Source organism: Ctenopharyngodon idella, chromosome 7, assembly GCF_019924925.1.
Source record: "Ctenopharyngodon idella isolate HZGC_01 chromosome 7, HZGC01, whole genome shotgun sequence".
Taxonomy (NCBI): domain Eukaryota; kingdom Metazoa; phylum Chordata; class Actinopteri; order Cypriniformes; family Xenocyprididae; genus Ctenopharyngodon; species Ctenopharyngodon idella.
Window position 1 is genome coordinate 13,996,315 of NC_067226.1, and position 24,404 is coordinate 14,020,718.

Here is a 24,404-nt window from a genome sequence, read left to right on the forward strand (position 1 = left end):
ACAATATGACAAAAAAGATCATAGTCATGACCATCAAACAGGATGTATTGATGAAGAGAATGTACAGTGTCTTACCCAGGGATTTTTCATCAAAGTGGGCCAGAGCCAGACTCTCAACAAACACCACCAGCACCTCAAAAACAAACTGCTCCACCAAAGAGCTCTCTTCCCTGAGAAACAAAACAATATTTGGATAAACATCCACATAAATACCATTTCCATTCGCTACAGATTTCTTACATTCACTCAAGATGGAATAGAATATATTGCTGAAAGGTTGAGAGGCTGAATGTAGCTCATCTACTGAGCTCTTCTGCTCATCACACACTGACCTGAACTGCCTGTACATGCTGTTAAAGGCAAGCGCAGCTCCAAGCCTCTTGAAGACGTTGGGGTGTAAGGCCAGGCTGTAGATACGTTTGAAGAGAGATTTTATGTTGGCTGGGCTCTTTTCCTGCTGTTTGGGGGTGGTCTGTTTAATGGACCATTTGACAAATTCCTGGATACAGGTGCCACTGAAGTCTCGGAGGGTACTGTCTAACGGATCCACAATTCCATCCTGTGCAGCCCAAATTATTATTTTCATATTTACAGCAAATGTTTACAGACAGCCAACTCAATTTTAAATAAAATAAAGTGTGTCTACTGAAAGAGTTTACCAAAATGGCCTCCAGCACTGCCACTGTGTCTTGGCTCTCAAACTTTCTGTTGTTGGTGAACCAGTGGATAAGCTGCATTACTAGAGGTTCAAACAGTTGCCTCGTCACCTGAAGAAGTAGTCAAAGTTTCTATGTTTGTGGAACTTACACATGACTGAGAAAGAGACTGATGAAAGTGTACAAAATGCAGACATGAAACTATGAACTTTAAGTGGTCAAAAACTGATTTACAGTGTCTGTTGAAGGACAAAAACAATGAGCATGTTTACATGCACCCTAGTACGCAGATAACTCAAAAAATCATCTTATTGATATAACCTGTTGTCCAACACAAACCAATAACCCAACAATGCAATGCGTTCACATGACTTTATTAATAAATCAGGTTATTTCCCTGTAGTGAAGTCAAAACTTAATAATTTGTGCATCCGGCTCATATATTATCCTCTAATGCAGCAGATGCAACATTTTGACTGTTTCACTTCTACTTCTGCTGCACAAGATGAGAGCACTTTTATAATTTTTTGGGTCAAGAAAGAGTCTGAGTTTGCGATATATTTCCTCCTCCCTTACTGCAAAACTTTAATCTGTCTGGATGCGCTTAAATCCGCGGTAAGGACGTGTTCCTGTCGCATATCACGCATGCGCACTTCAATAAGCTGACAGAAAGCAGATTAATGCGTTCACATGCTGGGCGAAACCAGTGTCAGGGGCAAAAATCTAGCTGTGGTGATTAGTTTATGCTTAAGCCATTTATGACCTTACTCTGATAAAAGAAAACATGTAAACGCGTTTACATGACCACATGCATTGTCAGCTTATTAAGCATAATCGGTTAAGAATGTGCATGTAAACACATTCAAAGTTACATTAGAAAACCTGACTGTCAAATGAAACTTTTACTTTGTTCACTTTCACTTTCATATTTAAAGAGCACACATAAGGTAAAAGACCTGGTCGACGTCACAGGCCAGGCGTAGAAGAACAGGAAAGACTTTTCTGTGTAGGTTGTACATGGGAGGAGCAGACTTGTCATCTTCTGTCATCTGGGCTCCTTTACCCACCATGTATATGACCAGACTGTGCAGAAGCTCACACGCTGCAACCTACACTCCAGACAGAAATATCACTTTCAGCCTTAATTTATTGGGTTAATAAATAAATTGTTAAAAAAAAACTTTAATCAACAACGACAAGAAAATTCGAAAAATTCTTACTTTAGTTTGTCTGTCACTGGAGGACAGTGCGAGCTCTGTGACCCTTGGCAGGAAGGAGTCCAGGTAGATCACAGGCTTTATGTCTTTAAAAGGTACAGCAAAACTCAGCCTCTTCTCACAGTCCCATGCCACAAAACGTTTCATCATGTCCTCCGCAGAAACAGCTGGGGTTAGATACAAGAAAGTGCAAAATAAGCAAGCAAAATTAACAAGTACTGCCTGTTTAAAAAAAAAAAAAAAAGTCAACAATTAATTTAATAGCAGCAGAAACAAAATAACCTGTCACAAGGCTCCTGTTAAGCTGTCCTCCCAAATGTCCAAGCAGACGTACCACCCTGCGTCTCACAGCAGCAATCGGAGACTCATCTCCCTAACAGAGACCACAGTAACTTTAGGACACTGTGCTCAATAACCCTCACCACAACCAAGTACCAAATACCTGTGCATGCAATTATATATTACATCACAGAATCAGTTACACAGACAAAATCAAAATATGGCAAACAAATCATTTTACCACAGACAGGTGCTTTGATTTCTTCAGGAGTCTCAACATGACTTTCCCATAACTTTTAGAACTTCCCGTTGACACAAACGTCACTTCCATACTGCCGTCATCTTTTTCTAATTGAATGATTGAAAACAAAAACAATCAGCTACTAAAGGAATTTGATAATAATCACGGACCCTTAGTTATAATTTAGAAAGAACAGTAACAAGTGACTATTTCTTTGACATTACAGTATTTAGGATAAATATGATGAGATCACAAATAACTGACCAGAGTTACTGGTTGTTTTGAGGTAGCCATCTAAATGTGGCAGTATGTCTCCATAGTGCGGCTGCATGATGGCAGCAGGGATCAGAGAAGACCAGGACTCCAGAGCATCCAGTGCTGCTGTGGCTAGAGGAGCATGACTCAAACCCAGCCGCAGAGCAGCCTTCAACCAAAACAATGAAAACTGATGATCATTCCATATTAATATCGTGCTTCTTAATCACTTCGGAATGTGATTCCTATTTACTGTTAATGAAAAATACTAATAATCACAAAATCGCCCTTTTGCCCCAATTTTCCTAACCTGCAGAGCTGGGATATATGCCTTGATATCCAGAGCCACCATGTCAGGATGAAGAGAGAGGATGAACATCAGACAGGCAGCCAGGAGCTCATCTTTATATTGTTTCATACGTACACAAACCTGAGGAAATAACAAAAACTTTTCCCCTTCAAATCATCACATTCATCATTGACAACAATATGAACAGATGAATGAAACAAAGCTGACTGCAATGTTCAAGCATCTAACACAGAAATAAAGTGACAAAAGGGTTAAAATGGCACCTCCTTTCCAAACTTTGCAAGGAGCGAAAAACAGGCATTCTCCATGGTGGAGCCACCACCAACACATTTAGGCCCTTGTTTTAGGTCCTATAAACAAGAGATACTGGTTTTGTCAAGGTTTATCAACACATTAAATTCAGGAGTTAATGTGATGGAGAACGCGTATTACCTGAAAATAGTGGATTTTCTTGGCAATTCTCATAGACAGGGAGAGGAGCTTATAAAAGCCGCTGACCAGAGGGAAATGTATTGACTGCAGAATGAGCTCGTGACACAGGGGATGCATCCACTGGGCAAAATACTCAGGATTTCTTGAAGGCAATAGGTCACTAAAGAGAGGATAACAATAATCTTATGTATGCAATCTCATACAATTAAAATAAATAAGAAATGTTTTGTTTGTTTGATTGATCGATTTCTGACAATACCAATGAAAAAAAAAAGTTGACACCTGCAAAAGTCAACCAAGTTGATAAAGGCAATAAAGTCTTTGGGTTTGTTGGGTATCAGGTTTGCTGTGGGGTCAGATGAAGGCATAAATTCAGCACTTGCATCACTCTGTGCCTGAAAAAAAGAAGAAATACTTCATAAATATTCCAACATTTCTGTTTCAAGTTTGTTTCTTATATGTACTGCTGTAGTACACACAAACAATTTTTCTCTACAGTCTGATGCTGCCAAAGTGTATGCAAGTATAATACTGTGTATTATAATAGTATAACACTTATATAATACTGTGAGCAGCATATAATGAGGAAGAATTGGGGGACCGTAAAAAGTCAAGATTTTTCAGGTTTCTGATCATTTATATTTCCATTTGGAATTCCTGTGTATAATTTATTGAAAATAAATTATGTTTGTTCCTTGTTTTTGTTTTTCTTCCGTTTCTGTAACCATCCACATTTTTACTATCCATTCAAGTTACAGCACTGCAACATTACCTCATCTGCTGCACTGACTTTCTGCACTGAAAGATCGAGTTTCTCCACAATCTTCATGACTGACTGCACCAGTGCGTCATATAAGTGTCGGTTTATGTCTCTCAGGTTGTAGTTCTTGGCAGCTGGAGCTCCATCCATGAATCCTGTGTCCTAAAATCACAGCAGATTAGATAAATTCAGACATTAGATTAAGCTGTTGAAACAAAGTAAACAGAGTACACATGCAACAACTTTTATTATAAACGGTCACATTTAAACCAAATAATAGACTATTAAAATACTAAGAAATTAAACTATTACCGTAACTAGATAAACTAAACCTTATATCAAATAAACATCTAATTTCTTACTTTAAAGTTTTCACAGTCCAGAAGCCCCTTAAAAAGGTCAAGGTAGTCCTTAGAGGAAGGAACTTTCCATTTCCCAGAGCGCACCAGGGTGGAATCCTCCTCAGCTTGAGAACCATCTGAAGGAATGATCCGCTCCTGGCAGGTGGATAAATACATACCACTTGGATTATCATTTACCATTTAGATATAATGATAATTACAATTTAAAAAGCAAAAGATCAGCACTTTTAGCAAAAACGCTTACTTCTGACTGAAGAACGGGCTTAGAGCACACTCTAATCAGGCCTTGGTGAACTGTTGTTGAAGAAATGAAAAGTGTGAGGAGTGAGCGCTGGTAAAACTAACCTAGAATCAAATCAGGCAAGCTAACCTCCAGTTCATCCTTACCCACAGAACTAGTGAAACTCCAGAGGACTGGACCTCGAACTGCCATGGCAACAAACACCTTGATGATGGAGCGGCAGGTGGCATACTGCATTCTCTGGCTGTACTGAGGGAAGCTGTCCATCTGAACCACAAGGAGGCGCTCTAGCACGGGCGTGTACACTTCAGGAATCTGCAACCAGTTATGGAAATTACAACATAATCTGTTAGTTGAGGTTAAAGGTAACAAAAAGTAGCAGCTCCTGACCGTTAATTTAGGTAGGGCACAGTCTGGGTCTTAGCACTAGCTTACAATAAACATTTTGAAGCTTTATGTTCTAAACGGTAAACACATGCAGAACCTTTGGCAGAGGTCTAATGTCCCTACGTTTTTCAGCCTGAAGGTGGCGCTCTAATATTGACTGACAGGCTTTAAGTAGACATGACACACACATAAAATGCTATCTCAGAATTCCCTTAATGTAGTATTTATTGCCACCGAACGTTGTTTTAAAATATTACAAGTTGTGGAAGAATTCTGGTGGGGAAAAGAAAGTCATGTCTATTCTCAAACATAAAACAATCACAACATATCTATATAAAGGCAATTCACATGAGCATGTTTAAACTAAAGGATTTACACTATCATAATTTAATATGCTTCTCCACATAGGAAGAACAGACATGCCAGCTAGTCACACTAACCTGATGCAGACTAATATGAACAGCTGAAGCGAACTGATATCGTCTCGGTCTGGAGCGAGGTTTAAATAAGGTAATGTGAAAATAGGAGGGGCAGTCTTAAAGCTATTCCAATGGCTCTCAAATAGAGCATGCTGCAATTCCATTTTTCACCACAGATTTTGTGAAAAATTGTGGGGGCGCTGTAAAGCTGGGGAGGGCTCAGGCACCCGCTTGCCTGCCAAACCCATACGTTAAATTTTAATATATCCTGCTCATTTTACGACTTAAAATAGTCTAGAAAATCTGAAGAAAAAAAAAATTTGTTGCAGAATGCTGAACACATTTACAAAATGGATTATTGTGCCGCTGCCAAATTCTGCTTCCTTTCTTTCACGGTGGCGCGCTTATGTTCCCCCCTAAGCCAAACTTAACATCCAAATCAGCAGAATAGGTGAGTGTTGTAATATGCAGTCCACTGTTGCTAAACTGTGGGACGTGCTTAATATTAAACAGTGTTATTAAAAGCACATTAAGCCACGAAAGAGACGCTGTTCCCCAGGCGTTTGCAAAGTATACTGTGGCCTTCAGATCCATGCCTAAACGGTCAAATAGCCTACACACAAAAATGACAAAAGCCATTTTGGCGAGTATCTTTGTGAACACAGTCGATTATGTCTTAAGTGAATGTAAACAGTTGAGAAAGAAAACGCATGTGTAACAGTATATTGGATCCGTGCAGCTCTTAAAGTGACAGCAACCTAACAATCCTGCTGCAGTCATTAATGTTAATCAAACAACAAAAAACAAAGATAAAATCACTCGCTGCACTTGTCTAACTTTTGTAGTTTTAATAAGGATTTGTCTATATTTAATGTATACAATGAAGAATATGCAGTTATTTTAGATTTGATTATTCAGTTTCTGTTATCTGTTACTTATCTGAATACCACTGTTAGTACATCTTCATGAAAAACCTTTACGTGTCTTCTATAACTATTTTGAGGACCTTTTACTTAGCTACATTAGTTAACCTAGTATTAGTTTTTGCAGAAATATCAATAATTGTGAAATGTCAAAGATATCTAAAATTACTTGTCATGAAATAAGATTTGATCTTATCCCCCTCCAATAATCGGGTTAAATAATTGTGATTTCAATATTGACCAAAATAATCATGATTTAAAGCAATTTTGTGATCCTAAATTGTAGCCACTTTGAGCAGAGCAGAGGACTAAAAATTAACCTAAATACTAAATATTGAGTTAAAATGCCACGTTTGATGGATTAGATAAAGCAATGCTAGATAAAATCATCTACAATGTGATTCACAGCTCAAAGTAAAGGATGTATCTTACCCGGTCAAGGTGTATCAGAACACTAGCTATGGAGTCGAGGAAGCTTGGCAGCTGGTAGACATTGTCATCATCACGGTCAGACTCAGTCAGGTACATCTGCTTGCACCGCTGAATGAGCTCTGTATACATCAGATCTACATCCTGAGGGCACACCACCTTACATGGCTAAAGGCAAACAAACACAGAACACAGTCAAACAATCTTCATCCATTTTAGCCTGAAATAGTAACAATTACATTAGTGCAAAATGGGAAAAAAAGAACAAATAGAACCAGCAATACCAAACAAATATATTTTGCTGAATATTAAAAAAACTTGAACTTGCTGAGAGACATTAATTATAGACTATTCTTGCTATTCTAATAAAATGTCCAGATACCAACCGCAGCAAACAGGCCGTATCCTCTGATAGCAATGGACAGTTCTTTATTAGTGGATTCCATGGTCCTGATGATAGCACAGAACTTCTGCATGAAGAACTTCAGCTTGCTTTTGTGCAACTCAATGTTCTCTGCCACAAGAGTGGCCACCTTTACAGCAATGAGAGGAAGAGTTTGAAAAGATCATGGTCATCATAACCAAGTTGAACATCTTTCATCAAATAAAAAACTAATATGAAACTATTTATTCATTGAATAATCAATAAATAGAAAATACCTGTTTTAGGAAAGACTCTAGTGCTGTGTAACTACTCTTTTTCAGCTCTCCATTTATATGTCCACAAAGTTTGGACATGACATCAAAGATAGACATGTAATGATCCATGAGACAATTGCCAAACTGGCTTGAGTGCTTAGCAAACAGTTTGAGACCGGCTGTCAAGAGTCAAAAAAAGACAAGGAATGAGTACAACATTGGCAGTAAGGTTTGAAAATACATGACGATATCTAATTCCACTCACCAAAGATGACTGCATATCTTTTCATATCAGTCTAGAAACATAAGGAAGGAAGAAGTGCATTTAATGGGAGCTCTTAATGGAAAATGTGACTGAGCTGCACATAACAATTAAATAAAATAAAATAACAATTCAGCTTTCAATTTTATTGCCAAGTTAACAACCTACCTGTGGACAAATCGCCTTTAGCGCATAATTAAAGATTTCTTTTGACATAACCGGGTCTGTTTAAAGAAAAACAGTGAGCATATTCATCTAATTAGGTTAGGACCAGCGCAGGACAGTAAATTTACACAAATACACACCCACCTTCTTCCATTGATTTGGTGAAGTTCACCATCAGAGCGGTGATTCCTTTCAGGCAGCCAGCAACAAGAGGAAGTTTTGGTTCCTTTGTAGTAGATGTCATCTGAAAACCAATGATTTTAGAACTTGACAATTTTATACACACATATAAGAGCACATATCCATACACGGATGGGACGCCTTTACCTGTCCTTTCAGTTCACCCAGGTAGGCCTTGTAGAGTTTTTCAGAGTTGTTGACCATCTCACTGGGGTGCACTTCACCCAGCACTCCAAGAAGTTCATAAATGTAACCCAGCACTGTTGATAGTCAATAATGCATATGTTTTAACATGTTTGTTTGTATTCTGACATGCAATTAAAAATATATCATAATCAGTCTTGTTAAAATAACTATCGGCAATGCCAGCATATTTTGGCTACTTAAGAAAATTTAAAGAGACAATAAGCCTAACATTTTTATGGTATCTTCACTTGCCTGTGTCAGGAATCTTACTCTTCTGACTTAACTCTCCGAAAAATTTGTTGAACATATCCCCAACTTTGAGATCCTGGGTGATGCTGGAGTCTTTCGTGAGATACAGTATCTAGAGATTTTTGAAATGTGTTAACACCGTCTATAAATATCTAAATATGTCATTGGCACAGACATGTTCACAATTCTCAAGAGTCAAAAAGTGAGAATTAGCTAAATGCTCCCTTGTATTGTGATATATTTAAAGAAAATAGTTTTCCTTGCAGATCTCAATTCAGCTGGCTACCAGTCTCAAACGAGTTTTTAAATGACTTACAGTAAGCGGAAGTTTCCATGTCTGGGTATCAGCAAACACTAGGTCAACAGTGTGTCTAAAGAACTCACTTTGATTAGGAGATCTAAAGCAGGGCTTCGGCACTTTGCAGCTTTGTCCTTTGTGTAGACAACCATACAGATGTCCTATCGATGCAGAGGAAGAATACTCAGATGAGCAAAAATAAAGCAAATTAGTGGCACAAAGGTGACATATATAATTAGTCAACCTTTAAAATACACATTAAAATGTGATGTCAAACCAGATAGAAATTTGCCAACTGCTGGTTGAAGGTACCTTAAGGTCGACAGCATAGTTCTTCTCCCATCCTCGGACAGTGACTGAGATTCTCTGTAGAAATGCCCCTAAAAAATTGAGAATCTCCACTCTTGTATCCCGCAGCTGTAGACAAATGAATGACCAATATCTTTATAATAATGTTTTAATTAAATATGGTAAATATTCCTGACATATATTTTTATTAGAATTTGCCTGTAAACACCTCTTACCGTTTCATTAGAGAGAGACTTTCGGAGAAAGCTAAGCAATCCCTCTTCCTTTGCAAAAAGCAAAGATGTCTGTAAAACTGAAAGTGAAATGCATTTGAACATATTTTGAGGTTAATTGTCATCAGGATCATTAAAAAGGCAGGCTTGGTCATCTGGATTGGCCTTGAACCACTAGAGATGGTAGTTGAGAAGAGAATAATGACCAAACTGAAGACTATCATTTCGGAAGTTCACTTGTGCCTTCTGCCATAGCACTGAACAAGTTATCACCTATGTTCAGGGTTACAGTGACTGTATTGTGAACTTGTTGGACTAACTCAAATATTTCAATGCAAATTTTTTTCTCATCCCTTGCCTGAACATACATATTCTACCATATATGCTGTTATACTTGTGGACATTAATAACATTTGTGGACATCTTGATACGAGTTAATGTGCATGCAGCTGCTCATTCTAGATAACTAAATTAACCTAGATAACTTTACGATTTACAAATCTGTCAGTCTGCTCCATGTGCCACTGTAATCTGATTGCTTATAAGTATCAAATATAGGCATAAAAGTAATGAATAAAAACATTTGTTTTTGCATTTTGTATAAACACAACACAATGCTTTTTGCATTAAAAAAATCTTACCCAATTCATTCTCATTCTTAGTTATCATGCATTCCTGGCCCAAGTCTCCAATAATGTCATGGCAGACTATAGCAGCATTCCTATTCTCTGTCTCTCCAAGGAATGAATGAAGCTTTAGGAGATAACCCTGAATCCCTCCAACAGTGGAAGTATCGGAAGACATAATTTGTCTCCGTTGCTTACATCAGAAATGATTAAAAGTTGACAGCTCGTGTAAGTTAAGTGAGTTTGCTTCAGGGCGGCAAAACAGAACAACACAAACACACGTGAACGAGATCACTTCCTGCTTGAGCTGCGCGTCACTCTGGAGGAACAATAGTTGCGTCTCAAATGACGCACTATACACTATGCACTTATACACTATGTAGTTATGCCCTATGTACTCATCTGTGTAGTGTGTGAATTTTATACGTTTATTTTGTCATTAAACATCGGAATCTGATCCCCCTCCCCCTCCGCAACGTAATTAAAGCTGCGACAGTTGAGTGCATGAAGTGTCCAACATTCCACGCTTCGTTTTTTACGTTTATTTAATATGCACTTTTTCTTTTTGGAATTTTCAGTGTGAACACACTACTTGCACTATTCATAGAATAGTGGTTAAGTACGCGAATTGGGACGCACCTAATAACTCGTATCAACCGCTGGATGTCGCTGATTCCTCGTCTGGCAACATAATAAATCAGAAGGAGGTTTTGCCTGGGTAATGTTTCCAAGAACCTTATTATCATGCACAAGTGTGTTGTTTAAATTTTATTTTACATTTATTTTTATTTTACATTATTGTTATCGTTTACTGTTAGAACAATATATATATATATATATATATATATATATATATATATATATATATATATATATATATATATATATTGTAGCAAGTCTAAAGAGTGTTTTATGTTCTGTTCGGATAAATCTAAGTGCATGTGTTCTTTCCTGTGTTATGGTTCAGCTTGTGTGGGGCTTTAAGGGGTGGGAGGTTCTCCTGAAAGAATAGCCTGCGTGGTGTTGTGTGGGCGGGGTTCTGGGGAAAAGGTTCCGGAAGTTTGTTCGCTGTCTGTGTGGCAGGAGCATCGGCCAAACAGGTGCTCATCTTAGTAAAAGAAGACTAAGCTGTTAAGTGAGTTTCATCAGTTCCTCCATTCGTTACAATATATATATATATATATATATATATATATATATATATATGTAGTATAATAATCTGTATATATAGTTCTATCAGTAAACGATATATATATATATATATATATATATATATATATATATATATATATATATATATATATATATGTGTGTGTGTGTGTGTGTGTGTGTGTGTGTGTGTGTGTGTATAGTGTTAAAATTATGATATTTCGATACACAAATCCCAGCTTTAAAATGTATCATTGGAAGGGACCAAAGCTCTTATAAATGTAAACATTCAAGCGCCAAAAGATGCGCAAGAGAATTCAATTTGCTGTTTTCTGTGCGTTTAGAGCTGCATCTCAGCACCGAATTGAGTTCTCTTTCGCGACTTCTTTCTAAAAATGTCTTGTTGAGTATTCACGTAAACAGTCGGTTTTGTCTCAAGCGAACGTAAACAAAAAAATCGGTTGTGCTTAAAAATCGGTCTTAAAGTGACAGCAAAATGTTAATGAAACAACTAAAAAGACAGAAAATCACTCACTGCTCTTGAATGAATAACTTTTGTAGCTTTAACAAGGAATAATCTGTATTTAATTTATAGGGTGAAGATTACAGAGTTATTTAACATTTTATTATTCAATTTCTGTACCTGAATAGGCCTACTGTTAAACCTATCTGAACATCTTAATGCCATGTTTATTTCATTTATTTCTTCTTTGTTCTATTGTTGCCTATATTTGTGTTATTGTTTGTAATTAGTTTATTTGTTTGTTTGTTTTTATTACTGATCATTTACCTTTTTTTAATAATGTTTGAACCTTACAGTTAGGCTAAAGTTTTTTGGCTACAGTTTTGCTGTGGTATCGAAAATTTTACTGGTAGGCCTATCTTAAATTTTGGTCGCTTATGTATTTGAATAAAATGTTGTCAAAACACCAAAAGCAATAACAATTTTAATTAAAGCTGCAAGCAGCGATGAAAGGGCCCTCGCACCCGGGCTCACCGCCACCCATTGGCCTTAGGAAAACAGTGAACAGTGGGCGACATGCATGTAAGCGAGTGAATAAAGGAGAATTATGGCCAAGTCATTTCAAAGTGCTGCACTTCCTGCTGCCAACACGTGGCGCTTTAACTGTACCTGAATATTGCCATGTAGATGTCTTCAGGCCAGGACTTTAATCAAACATGTGAAGTTTGGAGCAAATCGGAAATTGTATGCCTGAGTTACAACAACTTCCTGTTTCGTGACGTTATACCAAGTGTTGCATGATTTAATGTGTTTCTAGTATGTTTGGTACTTTATTGAATATGTACATATACATATACATATTGAAATGTGTTTCTGGGAGTGAATTACAGTGTAAAGCATGCCATTTCCTGTTGCCAGCAGGTGGAGCTATGACTAACTGAATATTGGCATGTAGATGTCTTCAGACCAGCACTTTTATCAAACATGTGAAGTTTGGGGCAGATCAGACACTGTATAGAGTACCTCAGGGATGACATGTTTTTGTAGGCAAAACCCGGAAGCGTGTTAGCATTTTAGGACTTCCGGTTCCATCGCCCTAAAGTCAATGAGTTTTTTGAATGGGTTTTTGCTAAATCGCCTGAAATAAGGTCTGTGGTTAACAAAGCCTCTAAATATTTTCACGTTTTGATTAATGACATAAAACACACCAGTTATAACCCGCTTGTGATTTTTTTAAACCTTTATTGTGTCTTAAAAATGGCAGTTGCTAACAAATTGCTAAAAGGAACTACTTCCTTTGGCGGGGACTTTAGACGTCATCATGACAAACAGGACATTTAGAAAGCATTTCTCATGAAAAAGTGGATAAGTATTCATACACAGCACAGATCATAATCAGCGAGCATGTTTTTAAATAAAGTTGTTTTCTAAATAAAGTTTGAGGAAGCTTGGTGGTGGTGACGCTGATCCGCGATCATGGTGTGCTGTAGTCCGTTTATAGCCTACTGTTAACTCTTTATATCTGACGACTTTATTTAGGCTTCAAAATGTATAAATGTTGTGTTAACTTGTAAAGATTATCTTGATAGACAAAACGTGTAAGTGTCATAACCCTTTGTTAAACACAGAGCTTATTTTTTGCGATTTTCCAAAAGTCTATGGGAAAAATGCATTGGCTTTCAATCGAGGGAACCCGTGCACCGCTAACTTCCGGGTTGGCCTACAAAAACACATCATGCCTGAGGTACTCTATAGAGACAGAGCGACACGCGTCATAATCTGAAAACCGCGCCCACCAGGGGGGAAAACAATCCAACCGTCTCCATTGACTTTGTATTGTGTGAGGCTGCCTCCTTGTCATTTCTGACTTTTAACAAAAAACAGAACAATGTCTAAAAGCTGCTATGTGACAAGGTGTACAGAAAACAAGCTAAAAAAAAAACCCAGAACCAAAAACCCAGAAGTTTTTATAAGCTGTCGACCCAAAAAACGAGCATTTAAGGACTAAAAAGTGGATACAGGCGATTGAAACAGAGCGCAACATGTCATATTACTACGAGAACTACGCCCACTGGAGGGGAACGTAATCAGCGACAGGAAATATAATATATAAAACTGATATTTGGATAATTGACTTAACAGTGACTAAATGTTTACTGCACACATAGGCTTACTGAGGCATACTGAGTGTCAGGATCCCAAAATTTACCCATTCTTCCAGCTGATGCTTCACATCTTATTGCCTGTATCCACTTTTGTCTCCTTAAAGGCTGGCTTTTATGGTTCAGTAGCTTATAAAAACTTAGTTCTGGGTTTTTTAGCTTGTTTGCTGTACACCCTGTCACACAGCAGCTTTTAAACATTGTTCTGTTTTTTGTTATAAGTCAGAAATGACAAGGAGGCAGCCTCATGCGATACAAAGTCAATGGAGAGGGTTGGATTGTTTTCCCCCCTGGTGTGGGCGTGGCCTAAATGCGCTCTGTCTCTATGTCTGAGTTACAACAGCTTCCTCTTTCATGGCGAAACATCAGATTTTGTCAGGCCACCACAGACATACCCTCCAACGAAAACTCAAGATTTCTGCAATTTCCTCATGGCTAAGGCCTTAAGATTAGACTGACCATATATGATGTGCTTCTGGGTAAATCTCTATGAGGAGTTAATCACAGTGTAGAACATGTCATTTCCTGTTACCCACAGGTGGCGCTATGACTGTAACTGAATATTGCCATGTAGATGTCTTCAGGTCAGGACTCTAATAAAACGTGAAGTTTGTGGCAGATCAGACATTGTATGCCTGAGTTACAACAACTTCCTGTTTCACAGTGAAAAATTTGTCAGGCCACCACGGACATGCCCTTCAGCGAAAACTCTAGATCTTCGCAATTTAACGTCTCAAAGGCCTTTAGATTAGACTGACCAAATATGATGTTGATCTGATTAAAGCTCTAGGAGGAGTTCGTTAAAGTACAACGTGTGGAAATGGAAAAAACTGCCAAAATTTTGCAGAGAAAATTCAAAATATCTCACCTCCTGTTTGGTTTACAGATTTTGCACCCAAGGGCTTTTTTGTAGGTATTGGGCTGTCTACCGAATTTCATACCTGTACGTGAAACGTAGCACGAAGGGCACTTAATTGAAAATGTATAGGTGCCGCTATCGAGCCATTTTGCCACACCTAATTCTGAAACCCATAACAGATGTAAATTTTCACCACTTCTGACGCATGTGCAAAGTTTCAATGATATTGCGCAGCGCCTCTCACAAATGTCTCCATGGTTGCAAGGCACGCTCCCTGTGCAAGCAGGGGGTCACAGGCACTGCGTAATATCATTGCGCCTGCTGCACCCACGGTACGGCAGCAAAGTTCCTTGATTATTACGCCGGAATGAGAGTATAGTTCCTAGCCATATCGGCCTAGAAAATCGCAACTTTTCATTTTCAGTCGGTCTTAGTACACGATGTAACTACAGAAGAGTCAAGTTTTAAATAGGAAAAATATCGAAACTCTTTGGTCATTTTTGAGCAAAATGCTAACGGTCTAATCAGATTCAATGAACTATGCTAAGCTATGCTAAAAGTGGTACGGCCAGACCCGGAGATCGGCTGAATGGATTCGAAAACGATAAAACTCAACTGTTTAACTCTAGGGGAGTTGGAAAATGAGCCTATTTTCAAAAAAAGTGGAGTGTTCCTTTAATTAAAATTTTGTAGGTGGCGCTATCGAGCCATTTTGCCACACCTAATTCTGGAACCCATATCGGATGTAAATTTTCACCACTTCTGGTGTGTGTGCAAAATTTCATGAATTTTCGAGCATGTTTAGGCCCTCAAAAATGCGATTCATTTTGGAGAAGAAGAAGAATTGACAGAGCAATTACCATAGGGTCCTCACAACATCGGTGCTCGGGCCCTAATTAATTTTAGGCAACACTGATCTTGCATACCCCTCAGTACCCCTGTTTAACAGCATGTATTTGGAGGTAATTAAGATAAATTAAATGTTGATTAACTTTTAATTCAACAAAAATATTCAAATAAAACAATGAAAACTGGCATGCTAGTAAAAAAAAAAAAAAAAGCAAGAGAAGTTGCGCTGACCAGCCTGTAACTTTATTTCTGAAATCTGCCAGTAGTCTGCAGTATATTGGTCTATGATAAAAGACATCACAGAGGAAGCAGGGAAAAAAACACTCTTCAAAACTGCCTCTGTCACTCAATTTTATTTTTTTAGTGACACTCTGAATTTGAAGACAAGAGAAATGAGACAATGAATATGATTTAATCTAAAAATAGTTTTAAGTTTTGCTTCTAACATTTAATTTCTATTAGTAATTGTCATTAGGCTATTAATTCTACAAAATTCAACAGTATGTCCAACATTTATTGCAATGTAAAACCAAAAATGCTTAGTACAGACAGGCAGTGTGACAATCATGTTCACAAGTTGTAACTGTCTTGGCTCTTCTTGTCTTCAAATAACTTCAGAAAAAAAGAAATACACAAGATTAATTTATTTTACCTAAACATATTTGTTTGATGATATCAAAGGGGAGAGAAAGATTTAAATTGCCTGCATTAGTCTTTAAGTTTCTGTGATGATTGGCTCCTCCACATCAGCTTCAACACCGGATCCTGACAGAATTATGTCGTCTGACGGCTATAGTAATTAAAACAGAGAAATCAAAAGCTGTGTTCCTCCTGCTTTTAAATTCAGAACACAATAGCTCGGATCAAACATTTACCAGAAGTACTCCAAACATAAAAAGACCCTTAGTGAGATAATAGCTAGACACAGTAGAGACATCATCTCACGATCCATCTCTGAATCCGGTATACAGAGGTGGGTAGAGTATCCAAAAACTGTACTCAAGTAAAAAATTAAAATATTTTCTCAAAGTAAAAGTGAAAGTAATAATCTTAAGAGTAAAAAAGTTTCCTATTACTTTGTGTGTGTGTATATATATAATATATACAACAATACAATAGCATGTTATTTTGATAGATATTTAAGTTATTATTATTATTATTATCATAATTAGATATCTTTGCCACTGCGCAATAGGCTACCCACAAATGACCGCGGGACAGCGGGTGTTCATTTCATACTCTCTGAACAATGGCAGCTTATTTGATGTATAAATTAAGATATATGTCCAAAAAAAAAAAACGGTAAAGAAATGCTACATACTTTGTAGTGGTGTTATCGGCGTAATAATCTGTTTGGTTGTAAAATGTAGGCTATTGGCTGTATGAACTGAAATCAAATGAAATCGATACCTGTGGAATTGTTCACAGACACCATACGTAGTTCAACTAATAAAGATCTTCATCGCTGGCAAACAATAGGATGCATTTGAAGATTTTCTTTTAATTGACTGTATGACCACTGCCACTTCATCCAACGCTCAGAGTAAACCGCTTCAGACGATTCAGTGCGTGCAGGGAACTGAACAAACCATTCAAACTGATTCGCGAACCAATTCGGTCAGTTTTGCCAACTTGTTTGATCAAGTCTTTGAACAGAATCGCCTCAAAAGATTAATTTGGGAATGGGCATCGTTCATGAAAAAAGAGACAGCTCGCTTGGAATAAACTACGCATTTCTTAACATGTAGGCCTACAGTATTGCATTAAAATAAAGTAACGAGAGGAACGTCGGCCAGCGTAGCGAAGTAAAAGTACAGATTTTTCATTAGAAATGTACTCAAGTTAAAGTAAAAGTAGCTACCCACATTTAAATCTACTCTTAAAAGTACAAATTATCAAAAAAAAAAAAAAAAAAAAAAAAAAAAAAGTAGGCTACTTCGTTACTACCCACCTCTGGCGGTACAGCAGCCATATCTCCCAAAGACGTGGCCCCAAAATCCTGAGAGGGGAAAAAATCTTAATCATAAACACGTTTAATAATGGGCATTACTAATAAGTTCATTTTCATATCTGTTTTGTTTGACTGTTGCAAACTGAAAGAAACACAGAAGAAAACAGTTTTGCTGATCTTTTAATCATTTCAATAATGCTCATTATGGACATCCAGAAAATCAGTCTCATTAATTTTATCTCAACCAAGTAAAATACATTTTAGATGGACTTTAAGAGTAGATTTTGCAAGTAAATTTGCAAGTTGGCATCTCACCCATGGATTCATGTTCTCCTTTGACAAGACTCCTTGTATAAGGATGAAAATAAGGAAAAATTTGACCCCAGTGAAATGAAGGGTTGATTTTTGCGTCATTGCAGCAGGATAACTAGAGCCTTAACACTAGATGTACAGTATCTGCTTCTACTAAGAGTGAGGAAGTTACAGCAATATTTATATTGAACCCTTGTTAGGAAGTCATGTGCAGTTGCAAGTAATGACAAAATGTGCATGTGTCTGATAAAGAATATGTTGCAAAAGAATGAGATAAGCATATAATTAAAAACTTTGGAAAGACACTTTTATTGAAACAATCAGTTAATTCAATAGCAACAAATAAACTATATATTTTCAAGAACAACTTTATATATAGCCTATATTGTTTTTGGAGATGTACATGAAATAGGATATTGGATGGAAGGAATTTCTGACTTGTGTTTTTATTCTCACTTGTAACTGAACATTTAACAAACACTGCTTTTACCATCTGCTGATTTACATTTGCAATCCAATCATGTATTTAAGTTTGTATTGTCTCAAAAAGCTTGTATCATCTCATATATTCATATACATCATATTGTGCAACTGAGCTAATGAATACAATAATTTAAAATAATTTTTATGAGTGACAGGAAGTGAGAATGAACATGTTTAGTGCACAGCTTTGGGGCTCTCTGATCACTGTTTAGTTCATCTCATACCAACCTACAGGCAGAAACTGAAATCAGCTAAACCTGTAGCAAAGACTGTAAAGAGATGTTTCGAATTGACTGATTGGAGTGTTTTTGAAGCTGCTGCCACCGATCTGGACGAGCTCACAGAGACTGTAACTTCATATATCAGTTTCTGTGAAGATATGTGCATTCCTACCAGGACTCATCTAACTTACAACAACGACAAACCATGGTTCACTGCAAAACTCAGCCAGCTCCGTCAGGCCAAAGAAGATGCTCGCAGAAATGGGGACAGAGTCTTGTACATACAGGCCAAATACACACTGGAAAAGGAGATCAGAGTGGCAAAGAGGAATTATTTCGAAAAGCTACGGATTCAGTTCTCTTCTAGCGACACGGCTTCAGTGTGGAAAGGTCTGAAAGTCATCACCAATTATAAGACACCATCCCCCAGCACTGTGGAGAATCAACAACTGGCAGACGATCTGAACGAGTTTTATTGCAGGTTTGAAAAATCACCATTCACACCTCCTGTAACCCCCTTCTCCCCCACACCTGCAATTCAGTTCAGTGAAGACGACGTGCGCCAGGTCTTCAGAAAGAACAAGAGAAGAAAGGCACCAGGCCCCGACGGTGTGACACCAGCCTGTCTGAAAACCTGCGCTGACCAGCTGGCCCCCATCTTCACACAGATCTTCAACAGATCATTGGAGCTGTGTGAAGTCCCCTCATGCCTCAAACGCTCCACCCTCATCCCTGTCCCAAAGAAACCCAAAATTACTGGACTACAGTGACTACTAATGACTACAGACCTGTGGCTCTAACGTCTGTGGCCATGAAATCATTTGAAAGACTGGTTTTGGCTTATCTGAAGGACATCACTGGACCCTTACTGGACCCCCTGCAGTTTGCCTACAGAGCAAACAGGTCTGTGAATGATGCAGTCAATATGGGACTGCATTATATTCTGCAGCATCTGGACTGTTTGTAGACTTCAGCTCTGCTTTTAACACCATCACTCCTCCAGCCCAAATTAACTCAGCTCTCCGTGCCCACCTCTGTCTGTCAGTGGATCACCAGCTTCCCGACAGACAGGCAGCAGCTAGTGAGGCTGGGAAAATTCTCATCCAGCACCCGCACCATCAGCACTGGTGCCCCTCAGGACTGTGTTCTCTCCCCACTGCTCTTCTCCCTGTACACCAATGACTGCATCTCTAAAGACTCAAGCTCTTGAAGTTTGCAGATGACACCACACTGATTGGCCTCATCCAGGGTGGTGACGAGTCTGCTTATAGACTTGAGGTCGAACAGCTGGCTGTCTGGTGCAGTCTTAACAACCTGGAGCTCAACATGCTCAAGACAGTGGAGATGATCGTGGACTTCAGGAGAAACTCCCCTGCTCTCCCCCCACTCACCATCATGAACAGCACTGTGACTGCAGTGGAGTCATTCAGGTTCCTGGGCACCACAATCTCCCAGGACCTGAAGTGGGACAACCACATTGAGTCCATTGTAAAAAAGGCCCAGCAGAGGTTGTACTTTCTTCGCCAGCTGAGGAAGTTCAACCTACCACAGGAGCTGCTGAAACAGTTTTACTCTGCCATCATTGAATCCATCCTCTGCACTTCTATATCTGTCTGGTTCAGCTCAGCTATCAAATCTGACCTCAGAAGACTACAGAGGGTAGTCCGGACTGCTGAGCGAATCATCTCCAAGAACTGTACTTATCCAGAGTGAGCAAAAGGGCAAAGAAAATCACTCTAGACCCCTCACATCCAGCACACTCCCTCTTTGAACTGTTGCTGTCTGGTCGACGCTACAGAGCTCTGAGCACCAGAACGACCAGATACAGGAACAGTTTCTTCCCTCAGGCAATCCATCTCATGAACACTTGACAAACACGGAACACACAGCACTATAATACATTATTTACTTAAAACACATACTTATTTATATTTCACATTTGCACATATCATAACTGTACATACAAAATTGTCTATATTATATATTGTGTTTTTTTGCTATTTTGCACATTGTCTATCTTGTATATTTGTATATTATTCTTTTATTATCTGTGTCTTGTCGCTGTCATTCTGTTGCACTGTGGAGCTTCTGTCACTAAAACAAATTCCTGGTATGTGTAAACATACCTGGCAATAAAGCTCATTCTGATTCTGAATCTTGTTCAAGTATTTTTCCTCCGAATATTTATTTGTAAAATGTTGGATCTTATTTGTTATATATGGACCTTTTGCCAACAATAATTATAGTATTAACTGCATTATTTCAGGTCCTGTGATGGACTCTTCCATCAAATTAGTGCAAACTGTGTGTAGACAAACTGTAAATGATCTTAAACAGCTACAAGAAAAACAGTGTAGATGATTGTATTCATTCATCAAAGATTTATTTCATTACACTAAACCAAAGATTACAAATAATAATAATAATAATACCCTCATGCCATAAATTAGGACACTGTGAGCAAAGAGCAAAAGGAGCAAAGGTTATTGGGGGCCCTAAGCAAATCTCCAGGAGGGGGCCCCATAATCGCGTCCCCGATGGTTTATCAGCTGACAATTTTCAATGTACATTTAAGAGTGCAGGTTGCAACTATTATTAACAATAATGGAAAGATTAGGCTAATCAGTATGTCACAATATCACCCTGTTTGAACTTTTTTTTCTGTTTTGCATAATTTCCTGCCAGTCTGTCATCATAGTTATGCATTTTGATTCACAAGCTTGCAATTCGATTCAGTATCAGTTATTTTGGATATACTGTATATCAGGTACAGTACATGGCAAATTTTCTCAAGAAAAAAAATCTCTCAACTAATGCTGTAAAATATACATGGGAATCAGTTGGTAGCCTACTACATTAATATTGAAGGTTAAAATGAACTGATTTGTATACAAACTTAAATTACATTTAAGGAAGTTTTTATAATAATAAAGTTGGTAGGCCTACTAACTCTAAAATTATTTCTACTCCAATTCGTTTTTTTAAAAATATAAACATTTAAATGGTGGCTGTCAACTTGATGGATTTATTCAAACATGCATTAGCCTATATATTAAAGAAAATTAAAAAATAGAATTAATATGTAGGCCTAATATGGTACATATATTAAGCTAAATGCTCCTCTCTAGAGTTCATTTTTCTAGCTGACTAACGAGTTTATGGTCACTGAATATGTTTGTTCTGAGGTAAATGTGACGTTACGTTTGTTTGTTTACCAGCGTTTTTATTTCCGCGTATGAAACAATAATTGAGCGCGATTACACGAGACATGGTATGGATTTTGATAAGTTAAACTGTATCTTTTAACATACCTTTAGATGTTCATTCATGTTTATTTCGCGCTGTTACTGGTATTAAAGTGGAGGAGAGGATTCTCCTCTGGTATTGTTCATTTGGGTGTCACAATTGTGTTGTTTACGCACAAATGTGACCGAACACCTGAAATGTTATTTTCAGTAAAATCAATGTAATACATTTTTATTCAATTTTTTTTTTTTTTTTTTTTACTTTTTATTTTAAGAGAATTTCATGGTACTAATTAAAAATAATTTTTTAAAAATTATATATTTTTTTATTAATTTTCCATTAAAGCAGTATTTCATGTTAAAATAGAGACATTGGGTCTCATTCACTATTCATACACACATTTGAACTTGAAACGTGAAACGTGAAAACTTTCCGCCGAATTCACAACACGTGCGTTTACACATGAATTTGTTCTTAACCTCGTTCTAATGTTGATGAATTCGGAGTATTCTTAAAACACGAACAAACCACATCCATATAAAGGCATTCCACACACCCTTTTTCTTTCGTCACTCTCAGCAAACATGACGCTCTCTAAAGACGTGTTCTCACCTGAGTGCAGCGCAGCAAGATCTTCGAGAAATGCCAAGAGTGCCATCTAAGCTATGATGCACCTTTTCTTAATTTTTTTTTTTTTTACTGATAGGCCTATATATGATGAAATATAGCCTATTTAAGATCTACATCTATGTTTAAAATTTCATCTTAACATGTTTATAAGGCCACCAAGAGTATGTATTTTTGTGTACGAGTGGTTTCAGTTGTTCCTACATTTTTTCGTAATTTAGAATACATTTTAGAACTAAAGTTATTGATGACCCATTGCCTTTAAAATCCAGTTTCTGAAGGCAGATTAGTGGCATCTGGTGGGAGTAAAAAAAAAAAAAAAAAGAACAACTTTTGTAATGTCACCACTAGATTCCTATATAGCTTTATATAAAAAGGCTTATAAATTCTCTAGTTGTTTTTAGCAATATATACTTAAGTTTAATATTTGGATATATGTTAATGTAATATTTGGATATAAGTAATATTTGGATAATATTAATACAAAGAATAGACTTTTTGTCAAGGTTAAATTATTATTATTTTTTTTTAAATTTTGTTTTGAAGTGTCAGTTTTTGAATTAATTATACTACAGTCAAACCTGAACACAGAGAAAGACATTTTGTTACACATAACTTCGATATTCAACAAAATGTAACCAAAATGACCAGAAATGCTTTATCAGAGCTTGATCAACCTGATTATAACCTCTTATTTGAGTCTTCTGGCTGACTGGCTCAATTTCGCCATATTGTTACAGCCACAGCAGTTTATTTGTGTGTGTATAATAGTGTGTTGTGTGTGAGTGTGTGTGTGTGTTTGAGTGGGTGTCTGTTTTGTAATCTTGCTATTTTAGAGTGTCACCCCTTCATTGCGCCATTTTTTTTTTCTTTTTGCATCGTGGCTGATTTGTAGATTGTACACACAAATTACACACACATATTTTCCATTCATTTCCTATGGCAGTCATTTTTGACCACGAACAACAGAAGTGTGCCTATTTTTATGACCATTTAGCTTTTTCAAATCAAGTCCACTATTTTTTTTTTTTTTTTGGTCACATAGCGACTACAGCAAACGTTGTGAAAAGATGGAAGTAGATAAACACTAGAGATAAGAGTTGAGGCATCTGCTACTACTATTATATAGCATTTTTTTTTTTTTTTTTTAGAGATTGTTTAAAGGATTGTATACTGTTGAAAAAGGCTCAAATTTGTACAGCAGTGTAGGAGGGAGTCATACTTGGTGTCCATACAGTTTTAATCTTATCAAGTCCTAACATATAGTCTAAAAGCTTTGGGGAAGCTATAGTAGTTTGTGTGGATGTGAGGGTGTATGTGGAGGATAATGCACATCACCCTCATCCTCCCAATCAAACACCCCACACTCCTCTTATAATATAAGCTAACAAATGAATATAGTGTGAAACATACTGAGTGCTGCAGAAAGACAGAAACAAGATGCAGATGTGCAACCACAAGACTGGAGACAGTTGAAAATATGCACGTTTACCCATCTAAATGGGGAGGATGTTCCCAGAAAGAGGGTCTTATCAGATTTAGCAAAGAAAATCTTTACAAAATTTGTCCCCAAAGTATGGCCAAGAAAGAGAGAAATAAACACTCACACACAGTGTGGGCAGGAACATTTCCTAACAACTGAAACCTGCATGACGTGGTATTTTATGAAGGAAAGGGTGTTGCTGCTCACAAGAACTGATAAATGTAACATGAACTGATAAACTGATAAATGTAACATTGCACAACATGAACATATTTGTGCATTTGCACATAATATAGTGTACTTTGAGTAACTATTTCAAAATATTTAGAAACCATGATATTGCATCAGCTTGTGTTTTGCTAAGCTACAATATGATTCTCTTCACAGATACAAGCAAAGCTATCTCAACAGAACACAGTTTTGCCTGATGTAGTGTTTTCTCCACACAGCTTTTGCCTAAATAATGTCACAGAATGGTAACAGAGGAAGGTCTAAGCAGCATGCTTTGTTGTTCCAAGTGTACGTGCATTCACATGTATGCATTATTCACACATCACACGGC

General features: G+C 37.4%; 1 protein-coding gene and 1 long non-coding RNA gene across 2 annotated transcripts in view; both read right to left on the reverse strand.

The window, feature by feature from the left end:
- Positions 1 to 10,345, reverse strand: part of prkdc (protein kinase, DNA-activated, catalytic subunit) — a 34,080-nt gene extending 23,735 nt beyond the window's left edge. The window contains 28 exon segments of the mRNA XM_051899234.1: positions 76 to 170; positions 333 to 559; positions 660 to 767; positions 1,613 to 1,765; positions 1,877 to 2,040; positions 2,156 to 2,246; positions 2,394 to 2,500; positions 2,658 to 2,817; positions 2,959 to 3,078; positions 3,222 to 3,308; positions 3,391 to 3,550; positions 3,673 to 3,785; positions 4,163 to 4,312; positions 4,513 to 4,647; positions 4,757 to 4,806; positions 4,900 to 5,068; positions 6,915 to 7,079; positions 7,298 to 7,444; positions 7,572 to 7,729; positions 7,816 to 7,846; positions 7,981 to 8,036; positions 8,122 to 8,221; positions 8,305 to 8,417; positions 8,596 to 8,704; positions 8,977 to 9,051; positions 9,203 to 9,307; positions 9,415 to 9,491; positions 10,053 to 10,345. Coding sequence (XP_051755194.1) covers positions 76 to 170; positions 333 to 559; positions 660 to 767; positions 1,613 to 1,765; positions 1,877 to 2,040; positions 2,156 to 2,246; positions 2,394 to 2,500; positions 2,658 to 2,817; positions 2,959 to 3,078; positions 3,222 to 3,308; positions 3,391 to 3,550; positions 3,673 to 3,785; positions 4,163 to 4,312; positions 4,513 to 4,647; positions 4,757 to 4,806; positions 4,900 to 5,068; positions 6,915 to 7,079; positions 7,298 to 7,444; positions 7,572 to 7,729; positions 7,816 to 7,846; positions 7,981 to 8,036; positions 8,122 to 8,221; positions 8,305 to 8,417; positions 8,596 to 8,704; positions 8,977 to 9,051; positions 9,203 to 9,307; positions 9,415 to 9,491; positions 10,053 to 10,215 — 3,388 coding nt within the window. The 5' untranslated portion in view covers positions 10,216 to 10,345.
- A 5,871-nt stretch (positions 10,346 to 16,216) lies between these two features.
- Positions 16,217 to 18,011, reverse strand: LOC127515528 (uncharacterized). Its single transcript, XR_007930833.1, has 3 exons — positions 17,786 to 18,011; positions 17,471 to 17,518; positions 16,217 to 16,309 (listed from the first exon to the last, which is right to left on the reverse strand). It is a non-coding gene; the product is annotated as an uncharacterized LOC127515528 (long non-coding RNA).
- Positions 18,012 to 24,404: the final 6,393 nt, after the last annotated feature.